Consider the following 11,899-nt stretch of genomic DNA (forward strand, 5'->3'; position numbering starts at 1 on the left):
CAATCCCCTATCTTAATACTTCGGGGTTACTTCCGGTCAACCAGGTGCAGTGATTGACATCAGCGTGTCGGGGGTAGAAAATGATGATGTTGTGGGGAGCGTTATATGAAGGACTGTTATAGTCTTCGTGATGGTGGTGGTGTTGATGTTATTGGTGATGATGGAGGTGATGATGATGATGGCGCTGTTGATGGAGGTCGTGATGACGCTAATAACGGGGATGTAATTGGTGGCGTTGGTGGTGATAATGGTGATCACTATGGCATTAATGATGATGGTGGTGGTGGCGGCGGTGATGTTGATGATGTTATCGATGACGGTGCAGTCGTTCACGTACCCCGATGAGGCGGGGTTACCGATCGGTGGGCCTGGCTCATCGCCGCTCCTGCGCCTGGAGATTCACTACCACAACCCGGGGCGGCTGTCCGGTGCGAGCCAAACACACTCCATCGCACTCCATTACAGCACCACCACACTCCTGAGTGGGTGATTAGGTGCGCTAGTGAGTGGGTGCGTGGGTGACTAGGTGAGTGAGTGGGTGGGTGAATGAGTGAGTGTGTGACTAGGTGAGTGAGTGACTAGGTGAGCGAGTGAGTGTGTGACGAGGTGAGTGTGTGACTAGGTGAGTGAGTGGGTGGGTGAATGAGTGTGTGACTAGGTGAGTGTGTGACTAGGTGGGTGAGTGTGTGACTAGGTGAACGAGTGATTGTGTGACTAGATGAGTGAGTGAGTAGGTGAGTGAGTGACTATGTGAGTGAGTAAGTGTGTGACGGGGTGAGTGAGTAGGTGAGTGAGTGTGTGACTTGGTGAGCGAGTGAGTGAGTGAGTGAGTGACGGGGTGAGTGAGTGAGTGAGTGACGGGGTGAATGTGTGAGTGAGTGACTAGTTGAGTGAGTGAGTGTGTGACGGGGTGAGTGAGTGAGTGAGTGACGGGGTGAGTGAGTGAGTGTGTGACGGGGTGAGTGAGTGAGTGAGTGAGTGAGTGACGGGGTGAGTGTGTGAATGAGTGACTAGTTGAGTGAGTGAGTGTGTGACTAGGTGAGTGAGTGTGTGACTAGGTGAGTGACTGGGTAAGTGTGTGACTAGGTGAGTGAGCGAGTGAGTGAGTGTGACGGGGTGAGTGAGCGAGTGAGTGAGTGTGTGACTAGGTAAGTGAGTGACTAGGTGAGTGAGTGAGTGTGTGACGGGGTGAGTGAGCGAGTGAGTGTGTGTGTGACGGGGTGAGCGAGTGAGTGAGTGTGTGACTAGGTGAGTGAGTGTGTGACTAGGTGTGTGAGTGACTAGGTGAGTGTGTGACGGGGTGAGTGACTGAGTGACTAGTTGAGCGAGTGAGTGAGTGACTAGGTGCGTGTGTGACTAGGTGAGTGACTAGGTGAGTGAGTGAGTGAGTGACTAGGTGAGTGAGCGAGTGAGTGAGTGTGACGGGGTGTGAGTGAGCGGTGCTGTGTTTGCGGGCAGGGCGCGTGGACAGCTCTGGGGTGCGGCTGCACCACACGGAGCACCTCCGGGCCCACGACGCGGCCGTGATGGAGCTCGGACTCGCCTACTCGTCCCGGATGGCCGTGCCACCCGCACAGCGACACTTCCAGCTCACGGGATACTGCACCCCGGGGTGCACGCGCCAGGCGAGCCACACACGGGGGGGGGGTCACGGGGAGAGAGTGAAGTGGGGTCACGTGGGGGGGGGGCATGGGGAGACACGGGGTCACGGGGGGGGGGGGGGTCACGGGGAGACACGGGGTCACGGGGGGTCACGGGGAGAGAGTGAAGTGTGGTCACGGGGGGGTCACGGGGAGAGAGTGAAGTGGGGGCACAGGGGGGCACGGAGAGACACGGGGTCACGGGGAGGTCACTGGGAGACACGGGGTCACGGGGAGACACGGGGTCACGGGGAGAGAGTGAAGTGGGGGCACAGGGGGGCACGGAGAGACACGGGGTCACGGGGAGGTCACTGGGAGACACGGGGTCACGGGGAGACACGGGGTCACGGGGAGAGAGTGAAGTGGGGTCACGGGGGGTCATGGGGAGACACGGGTTCACGGGGGGGGGGTCACGGGGAGACACGGGGACATGGGGAGAGAGTGAAGTGGGGTTACGGGGGGGTCATGGGGAGAGAGTGAAGTGGGGTCACGGGGAGAGAGAGAAGTGGGGTCACGGGGGGTCACGGGGAGAGAGTGAAGTGGGGTCACGGGTCATCACGGGGAGAGAGACTCGGGGCTCGGGGTCACGGAGACACGAGGGCACAGTGAGGGAGCCAAGGAGGCCGTGTCACGGATGCATTCCCCTATGAACCCCTATGAACCCCTATGAACCCCTATGAACCCCTATGAACCCCTTGTCAGTGCCCCCTACTTTATTAGAGGCCAGCTCAGACCGTATTGGTCACGCCGTGCCCTTTATAAATCTCAACGTTTCTCCTACAAAGTCCCATCACACGGGATAAGGGGCCGTCCATAAATGACGTCACGCACCTAGGGGGGGAGGGGAGGGGGTTGAGAAATGTGACGTCACATCAAAATGCGCAACTTTAAATGAATACAGACAACACGTTCTACTTAATTAAATAGACTTCTTAATAAATGTTTTCTCCTACAACATCAGAGTGCAGCGCCACATTAAACGCGCACTACAATGACAACAATAGTTTAAAGCGATTTGAAGCATGTTTTCTTTTTTTTTGGGGGGCAGAGCTTTGTGACGTCATATTTGGGGGGGTCTGACTTCTTGGGACGTCAAAAATCGTCCAAAATCGCGTGACGTCATTTATGTACGGCCCCTTTGTAGATCATCGGATTCCTCCAGTCTCAATAAATATTCAGATTCTGACCAATCAGAGGCCCAGGACCGATTCAGATAATCGCCAATGGCGATGGTCGCCGTGGGAGGGAATCGAACCCAGGACACTCACAACCACTCACTGTGGTATAGAGTTGTAGTAGTAACTACTACTACATATGTAGCTACTATTACACGTGTAGTAGTAGCTACTACTACTACACGTGTAGCTACTACTACACGTGTAGTAGTAGCTACTACTACATATGTAGCTACTACTACACGTGTAATAGTAGCTACATATGTAGTAGTAGTTACTACTACACGTGTAGTAGTAGCTACTACTACATATGTAGCTACTACTACACGTGTAGCAGCTACTACTACACGTGTAGCAGCTACTACTACATATGTAGCTACTACTACACGTGTAGTAGTAGCTACTACTACATATGTAGCTACTACTACACGTGTAGCAGCTACTACTACACGTGTAGCAGCTACTACTACATATGTAGCTACTACTACACGTGTAGCAGCTATTACTACATATGTAGCTACTACTACACGTGTAGTAGCTACTACTACATATGTAGCTACTACTACACGTGTAGTAGCTACTACTACATCTGTAGCTACTACTACACGTGTAGTAGTAGCTACTACTACATATGTAGCTACTACTACACGTGTAGCAGCTACTACTACATATGTAGCTACTACTACACGTGTAGTAGTAGCTACTACTACATATGTAGCTACTACTACACGTGTAGTAGTAGATACTACTACATATGTAGCTACTACTACACGTGTAGTAGTAGCTACTACTACATATGTAGCTACTACTACACGTGTAGTAGTAGCTACTACTACATATGTAGCTACTACTACACGTGTAGTAGTAGCTACTACTACATATGTAGCTACTACTACACGTGTAGTAGTAGCTACTACTACATATGTAGCTACTACTACACGTGTAGTAGTAGCTACTACTACATATGTAGCTACTACTACACGTGTAGTAGTAGCTACTACTACATATGTAGCTACTACTACACGTGTAGTAGTAGCTACTACTACATGTGTAGCTACTACTACACGTGTAGTAGTAGCTACTACTACATGTGTAGCTACTACTACACGTGTAGTAGTAGCTACTACTACATATGTAGCTACTACTACACGTGTAGTAGTAACTACTACTACATATGTAGCTACTACTACACGTGTAGTAGTAGCTACTACTACATATGTAGCTACTACTACACGTGTAGTAGCTACTACTACATATGTAGCTACTACTACACGTGTAGCAGCTACTACTACATATGTAGCTACTACTACACGTGTAGCAGCTATTACTACATATGTAGCTACTACTACACGTGTAGAGCTTTGTAACGTCATATTTGAGTAGCGGTCTGACTTTTTGTGACGCCGTGTGACAAGCGGGGGGGGGGGGGGAAGGGGGGGGGGGTGGTCAAAAATCGTCCAAAAATCGTCCTAAATCGGGTGACGTCATATATGGACGGCCCCTCTCCGTTCGCAGGCCCTGCCACGTGACGGGGTGCGCGTGTTCGCCAGCCAGCTGCACACGCACCTGGCGGGCGTGGCGGTGAGCACCTGGCTGCTGCACAACGGCAGCGGCGAGCCGCGAGTCCTCGACGCAGACCCACACTACAGCGCCAGCCTGCAGGTACCTACACTACAGCCTGCAGGTACCTACACTACAGCCTGCAGGTACCTACACTACAGCCTGCAGGTACACACACTACAGCCTGCAGGTACCTACACTACAGCCTGCAGGTACCTACAGCCTGCAGGTACCTACACTACAGCCTGCAGGTACCTACACTACAGCCTGCAGGTACCTACACTACAGCCTGCAGGTACACACACTACAGCCTGCAGGTACCTACACTACAGCCTGCAGGTACCTACAGCCTGCAGGTACCTACACTACAGCCTGCAGGTACACACACTACAGCCTGCAGGTACCTACACTACAGCCTGCAGGTACCTACAGCCTGCAGGTACCTACAGCCTGCAGGTACCTACAGCCTGCAGGTACCTACAGCCTGCAGGTACCTACAGCCTGCAGGTACCTACACTACAGGTACCTACACTACAGGTACACACAGCCTGCAGGTACCTACACTACAGGTACCTACACTACAGGTACACACAGCCTGCAGGTACCTACAGCCTGCAGGTACCTACACTACAGGTACACACAGCCTGCAGGTACCTACAGCCTGCAGGTACCTACACTACAGGTACCTGCACTACAGGTACACACAGCCTGCAGGTACCTACACTACAGGTACCTACAGCCTGCAGGTACCTACACTACAGGTACCTGCACTACAGGTACACACAGCCTGCAGGTACCTACAGCCTGCAGGTACCTACAGCCTGCAGGTACCTACAGCCTGCAGGTACCTACAGCCTGCAGGTACCTACACTACAGGTACCTACAGCCTGCAGGTACCTACAGCCTGCAGGTACCTACAGCCTGCAGGTACCTACAGCCTGCAGGTACTTACAGCCTGCAGGTACCCACACTACAGCCTGCAGGTACCCACACTACAGCCTGCAGGTACCCACACTACAGCCTGCAGGTACTTACAGCCTGCAGGTACCCACACTACAGCCTGCAGGTACCCACACTACAGCCTGCAGGTACCCACACTACAGCCTGCAGGTACCCACACTACAGCCTGCAGGTACCCACACTACAGCCTGCAGGTACCCACACTACAGCCTGCAGGTAAACACACTACAGCTACAGCCTGCAGGTACACACACTACAGCCTGCAGGTACCTACACTACAGCCTGCAGGTAAACACACTACAGCTACAGCCTGCAGGTGCCCACACTACAGCCTGGAGGTACCTACACTACACGCACAGCACGGGGCAGGGATAATAGCCACAGGTACTATTCTACTTCACCGAGCGTTAACATCCCCAGCGTTTAACAGCACTCTTCTTTTTTGTATTTGGATTGTCACCAACACTGGGTAGAACAACATGCACAGTGCCGTTCTCTTCTAGCATGTGCACCCTTAGCATGTGCACCCTTAGCATGTGCACCCTTAGCATGTGCACCCTTAGCATGTGCACCCTTAGCATGTGCACCCTTAGCATGTGCACCTTTAGCATGTGCACCCTTAGCATGTGCACCCTTAGCATGTCCACCCTTAGCATGTGCAGCTTTAGCATGTGCACCCTTAGCATGTGCACCCTTAGCATGTGCACCCTTAGCATGTGCACCCTTAGCATGTGCACCTTTAGCATGTGCACCCTTAGCATGTGCACCCTTAGCATGTCCACCCTTAGCATGTGCAGCTTTAGCATGTGCACCCTTAGCATGTGCACCCTTAGCATGTGCACCCTTAGCATGTGCACCCTTAGCATGTGCACCCTTAGCATGTGCACCCTTAGCATGTCCACCCTTAGCATGTGCAGCTTTAGCATGTGCACCCTTAGCATGTGCACCCTTAGCATGTGCACCCTTAGCATGTGCACCCTTAGCATGTGCACCTTTAGCATGTGCACCCTTAGCATGTGCACCTTTAGCATGTGCACCTTTAGCATGTGCACCCTTAGCATGTGCACCCTTAGCATGTGCACCTTTAGCATGTGCACCCTTAGCATGTGCACCTTTAGCATGTGCACCCTTAGCATGTGCACCCTTAGCATGTGCACCTTTAGCATGTGCACCCTTGGCATGTGCACCTTTAGCATGTGCACCCTTAGCATGTGCACCCTTAGCATGTGCACCCTTAGCATGTGCACCTTTAGCATGTCCACCCTTAGCATGTGCACCCTTAGCATGTCCACCCTTAGCATGTGCACCCTTAGCATGTGCACCCTTAGCATGTGCACCTTTAGCATGTGCACCTTTAGCATGTGCACCTTTAGCATGTGCACCCTTAGCATGCGCACCCTTAGCATGTGCACCTTTAGCATGTGCACTTTTAGCATGTGCACCTCTAGCATGTCCACCCTTAGCATGTGCACCTTTAGCATGTGCACCCTTAGCATGCGCACCCTTAGCATGTGCACCCTTAGCATGTGCACCTTTAGCATGTGCACCTTTAGCACGTGCACATTTAGCATGTGCACCTCTAGCATGTGCACCTTTAGCATGTGCACCCTTAGCATGTGCACCCTTAGCATGTGTACCCTTAGCATGTGCACCTTTAGCATGTGCACCCTTAGCATGTGCACCTTTAGCATGTGCACCCTTAGCATGTGCACCTTCAGCATGTGCAACCTTAGCATGTGCACCTTTAGCATGTGCACCCTTAGCATGTGCACCTCTAGCATGTGCACCCTTAGCATGTGCACCTTTAGCATGTGCACCTCTAGCATGTGCACCCTTAGCATGTGCACCTCTAGCATGTGCACCCTTAGCATGTGCACCTTTAGCATGTGCACCTTTAGCATGTGCACCTCTAGCATGTGCACCCTTAGCATGTGCACCTTTAGCATGTGCACCTTTAGCATGTGCACCTTTAGCATGTGCACCCTTAGCATGTGCACCTTTAGCATGTGCACCCTTAGCATGTGCACCTTTAGCATGTGCACCCTTAGCATGTGCACCTTTAGCATGTGCACCATTTAGCATGTGCACCCTTAGCATGTGCACCTCTAGCATGTGCACCTCTAGCATGTGCACTCTTAGCATGTGCACCTTTAGCATGTGCACCCTTAGCATGTGCACCCTTAGCATGTGCAACTTTAGCATGTGCACCTCTAGAATGTGCACCCTTAGCATGTGCACCCTTAGCATGTGCACCTTTAGCATGTGCACCCTTAGCATGTGCACCTCTAGCATGTGCACCCTTAGCATGTGCACCTTTAGCATGTGCACCTTTAGCATGTGCACCTTTAGCATGTGCACCTCTAGCATGTGCACCCTTAGCATGTGCACCTTTAGCATGTGCACCTTTAGCATGTGCACCTTTAGCATGTGCACCCTTAGCATGTGCACCTTTAGCATGTGCACCCTTAGCATGTGCACCTTTAGCATGTGCACCCTTAGCATGTGCACCTTTAGCATGTGCACCATTTAGCATGTGCACCCTTAGCATGTGCACCTCTAGCATGTGCACCTCTAGCATGTGCACTCTTAGCATGTGCACCTTTAGCATGTGCACCCTTAGCATGTGCACCCTTAGCATGTGCAACTTTAGCATGTGCACCTCTAGAATGTGCACCCTTAGCATGTGCACCCTTAGCATGTGCACCTTTAGCTTGTGCACCCTTAGCATGTGCACCCTTAGCATGTGCACCTTTAGAATATGCACCTTTAGCATGTGCACCCTTAGCATGTGCACCTTTAGCATGTGCACCTTTAGCATGTGCACCCTTAGCATGTGCACCTCTAGCATGTGCACCTTTAGCATGTGCACCCTTAGCATGTGTACCTTTAGCATGTGCACCCTTAGCATGTGCACCTTTAGCATGTGCACCCTTAGCATGTGCACCTTTAGCATGTGCACCCTTAGCATGTGCACCTTTAGCATGTGCACCTCTAGCATGTGCACGCTTAGCATGTGCACCCTTAGCATGTGCACCCTTAGCATGTGCACCCTTAGCATGTGCACCCTTAGCATGTGCACCTTCAGAATGTGCACCCTTAGCATGTGCAGCTTTAGCATGTGCACCTTTAGCATGTGCACCTTCAGCATGTGCACCCTTAGCATGTGCACCCTTAGCATGTGCACCTTTAGCATGTGCACCCTTAGCATGTGCACCTTTAGCATGTGCACCTCTAGCATGTGCACCCTTAGCATGTGCACCCTTAGCATGTGCACCTTTAGCATGTGCACCTTTAGCATGTGCACCTCTAGCATGTGCACCCTTAGCATGTGCACCCTTAGCATGTGCACCTTTAGCATGTGCACCCTTAGCATGTGCACCCTTAGCATGTGCACCTTTAGCATGTGCACCTCTAGCATGTGCACCCTTAGCATGTGCACCTTTAGCATGTGCACCTTTAGCATGTGCACCCTTAGCATGTGCACCTTTAGCATGTGCACCTCTAGCATGTGCACGCTTAGCATGTGCACCTTTAGCATGTGCACCTTTAGCATGTGCACCCTTAGCATGTGCAACCTTAGCATGTGCACCTTCAGCATGTGCACCCTTAGCATGTGCAGCTTTAGCATGTGCACCTTTAGCATGTGCACCCTTAGCATGTGCACCCTTAGCATGTGCACCTTCAGCATGTGCACCCTTAGCATGTGCACCCTTAGCATGTGCACCTTTAGCATGTGCACCCTTAGCATGTGCACCCTTAGCATGTGCACCCTTAACATGTGCACCTTCAGCATGTGCACCTTTAGCATGTGAACCTGTTGTTCTCTTGTAGCCCCGCCCTCCCCCCCAAATACGTTCCATTCATTGGCTACCACATTCAGATAAGCCCCTCCCCCCCTCCTCCAAATCTGGCTGTGACGGACCCACCTGATGACGGAGACTTGTGTTGCCTCCGAAACGTCGTGATTTACTATTTTATTTTATTTTTATTATTACTTTTATTAATTTTAATTTTACTTTTTTTACCTACGTGACTTTACCGAACAAACCTAAGAGTATGAATCTTTGCAGTCACGAAAGCTTCAAATCTAGAAATAGCTACAGAGATAGGGGCAGTGGCAGGGCTAGGAGCAGAGGGGCTGGGCTATGGGCTGGGCTAGGGGCAGTGGGGCTGGGCTAGGAGCAGACGGGCTGGGCTAGGGGCAGAGGGGCTGGGGTAGGAGCAGAGGGGCTGGGCTAGGAGCAGAGGGGCTGGGCTAGGGGCAGTGGGGCTGGGCTAGGAGCAGAGGGGCTGGGCTAGGGGCAGAGGGGCTGGGCTAGGGGCAGAGGGGCTGGGCTAGGAGCAGAGGGGCTGGGCTAGGGGTAGAGGGGCTGGTCTAGGAGCAGTGGGGCTGGGCTAGGGGCAGAGGGGCTGGGCTAGGAGTAGAGGGGCTGGGCTAGGGGCAGTGGGGCTGGGCTAGGAGCAGAGGGGCTGGGCTAGGAGCAGAGGGGCTGGGCTAGGGGCAGTGGGGCTGGGCTAGGAGCAGAGGGGCTGGGCTAGGAGCAGAGGGGCTGGGCTAGGGGCAGAGGGGCTGGGCTAGGAGCAGAGGGGCTGGGCTAGGGGCAGAGGGGCTGGGCTAGGGGCAGAGGGGCTGGGCTAGGAGCAGAGGGGCTGGGCTAGGAGCAGAGGGGCTGGGCTAGGAGCAGAGGGGCTGGGCTAGGAGCAGAGGGGCTGGGCTAGGGGCAGTGGGGCTGGGCTAGGAGCAGAGGGGCTGGGCTAGGAGCAGAGGGGCTGGGCTAGGGGCAGTGGGGCTGGGCTAGGAGCAGAGGGGCTGGGCTAGGAGCAGAGGGGCTGGGCTAGGGGCAGAGGGGCTGGGCTAGGAGCAGAGGGGCTGGGCTAGGAGCAGAGGGGCTGGGCTAGGGCAGTGGGGCTGGGCTAGGAGCAGAGGGGCTGGGCTAGGAGCAGAGGGGCTGGGCTAGGGGCAGTGGGGCTGGGCTAGGAGCAGAGGGGCTGGGCTAGGAGCAGAGGGGCTGGGCTAGGAGCAGAGGGGCTGGGCTAGGAGCAGAGGGGCTGGGCTAGGGGCAGTGGGGCTGGGCTAGGAGCAGAGGGGCTGGGCTAGGAGCAGAGGGGCTGGGCTAGGAGTAGAGAGGCTGTGCTAGCGGCAGGCTCTAAACCTTACTCAGTGACCTCTGACCCTATTCCCTTCCCAGGAGATCCGACCCCTGACCCCACCGCTACTCGTGCTGCCGGTGAGTGACGTCACCCCTCACTCACCTCCCGCTAATTACCCCTCCCCTCCTCACCCTTCACCACTCAGGGGCCGTCCATAAATGACGTCACGCACCTATGGGGAGGGTCAGACATTTGTGACGATGTGTGACGAGGGGGGGGGGGTGAGAAATATGACGTCCAATGAAAATGCGCAACTTTAAATAAATATAGAATTGTTATAACAACACTAAATGTTATAACAACACTCCTACAACATCCGAGTGCAGCGCCACATTAAATACGCACTACAATGACAATAGTTTAAAGCGATTTGAAGCGCGTTTCATATTTTTTTGGGAGGGGGGGGGGGCAGAACTTTGTGACGTCATATTTGAGGGGGGGTCTGACTTTTTGTGACGCCGAGTGACGAGGGGGGGGAGGGTCAAAATCGTCCAAAATCGCGTGACGTCATTTATAGACGGCCCCTCAACCGTCACCCTGAACTCCTCACCTTTCAATGGCTCCTCACCCTCCCCCCTCACCCTCCCCCCTCACCCTCCCCCCTCACCCTCCCCCATCCCCCCTCACCCTCCCCCCTCACCCTCCCCCATCCCCCCTCACCCTCCCCCCTCACCCTCCCCCCTCACCCTCCCCCATCCCCCCTCACCCTCCCCCCTCACCCTCCCCCATCCCTCCTCACCCTCCCCCCTCACCCTCCCCCCTCACCCTCCCCCCTCACCCTCCCCCATCCCCCCTCACCCTCCCCCCTCACCCTCCCCCCTCACCCTCCCCCATCCCCCCTCACCCTCCCCCCTCACCCCTCACCCTCCCCCCTCACCCTCCCCCCTCACCCTCCCCCCTCACCCTCCCCCCTCACCCTCCCCCCTCTCTCCCCCCTCACCCTCCCCCTCACCCTCCCCCCTCCCCCCTCACCCTCCCCCCTCACCCTTCCCCCTCACCCTCCCCCCTCACCCTCCCCCCTCACCCTCCCCCCTCACCCTCCCCTCTCCCCCCTCACCCTCCCCCCTCCCCCCTCTCTCCCCCCTCACCCTCCCCCCTCTCTCCCCCCTCACCCTCCCCCTCACCCTCCCCCCTCACCCTCCCCTCTCACCCTCCCCCCTCACCCTCCCCCCTCACCCTCCCCCCTCACCCTCCCCCCTCACCCTCCCCCCTCACCCTCCCCTCTCCCCCCTCACCCTCCCCCCCTCCCCCCTCTCTCCCCCCTCACCCTCCCCCCTCTCTCCCCCCTCACCCTCCCCCTCACCCTCCCCCCTCACCCTCCCCTCTCACCCTCCCCCCTCACCCTCCCCCCTCACCCTCCCCCCTCACCCTCCCCCCTCACCCTCACCCCTCACCCTCCCCCATCCCCCCTCA

At 54.9% G+C, this 11,899-nt stretch overlaps 1 protein-coding gene across 1 annotated transcript in view; it reads left to right on the top strand.

The window, feature by feature from the left end:
* The window catches only part of LOC144951213 (dopamine beta-hydroxylase-like), a 36,913-nt gene that overhangs the window by 20,379 nt on the left and 4,635 nt on the right, over positions 1-11,899 (top strand). The window contains exons 7-10 of the mRNA XM_078881362.1: positions 326-428; positions 1,459-1,625; positions 4,331-4,477; positions 10,525-10,563. Of these exons, the coding sequence (XP_078737488.1) occupies positions 326-428; positions 1,459-1,625; positions 4,331-4,477; positions 10,525-10,563 (456 nt within the window). The remainder of the gene's footprint in view (positions 1-325; positions 429-1,458; positions 1,626-4,330; positions 4,478-10,524; positions 10,564-11,899) is intronic.

This window comes from Lampetra fluviatilis, chromosome 61, assembly GCF_964198595.1.
Source record: "Lampetra fluviatilis chromosome 61, kcLamFluv1.1, whole genome shotgun sequence".
In the NCBI taxonomy this organism is placed as follows: Eukaryota; Metazoa; Chordata; class Hyperoartia; order Petromyzontiformes; family Petromyzontidae; genus Lampetra; species Lampetra fluviatilis.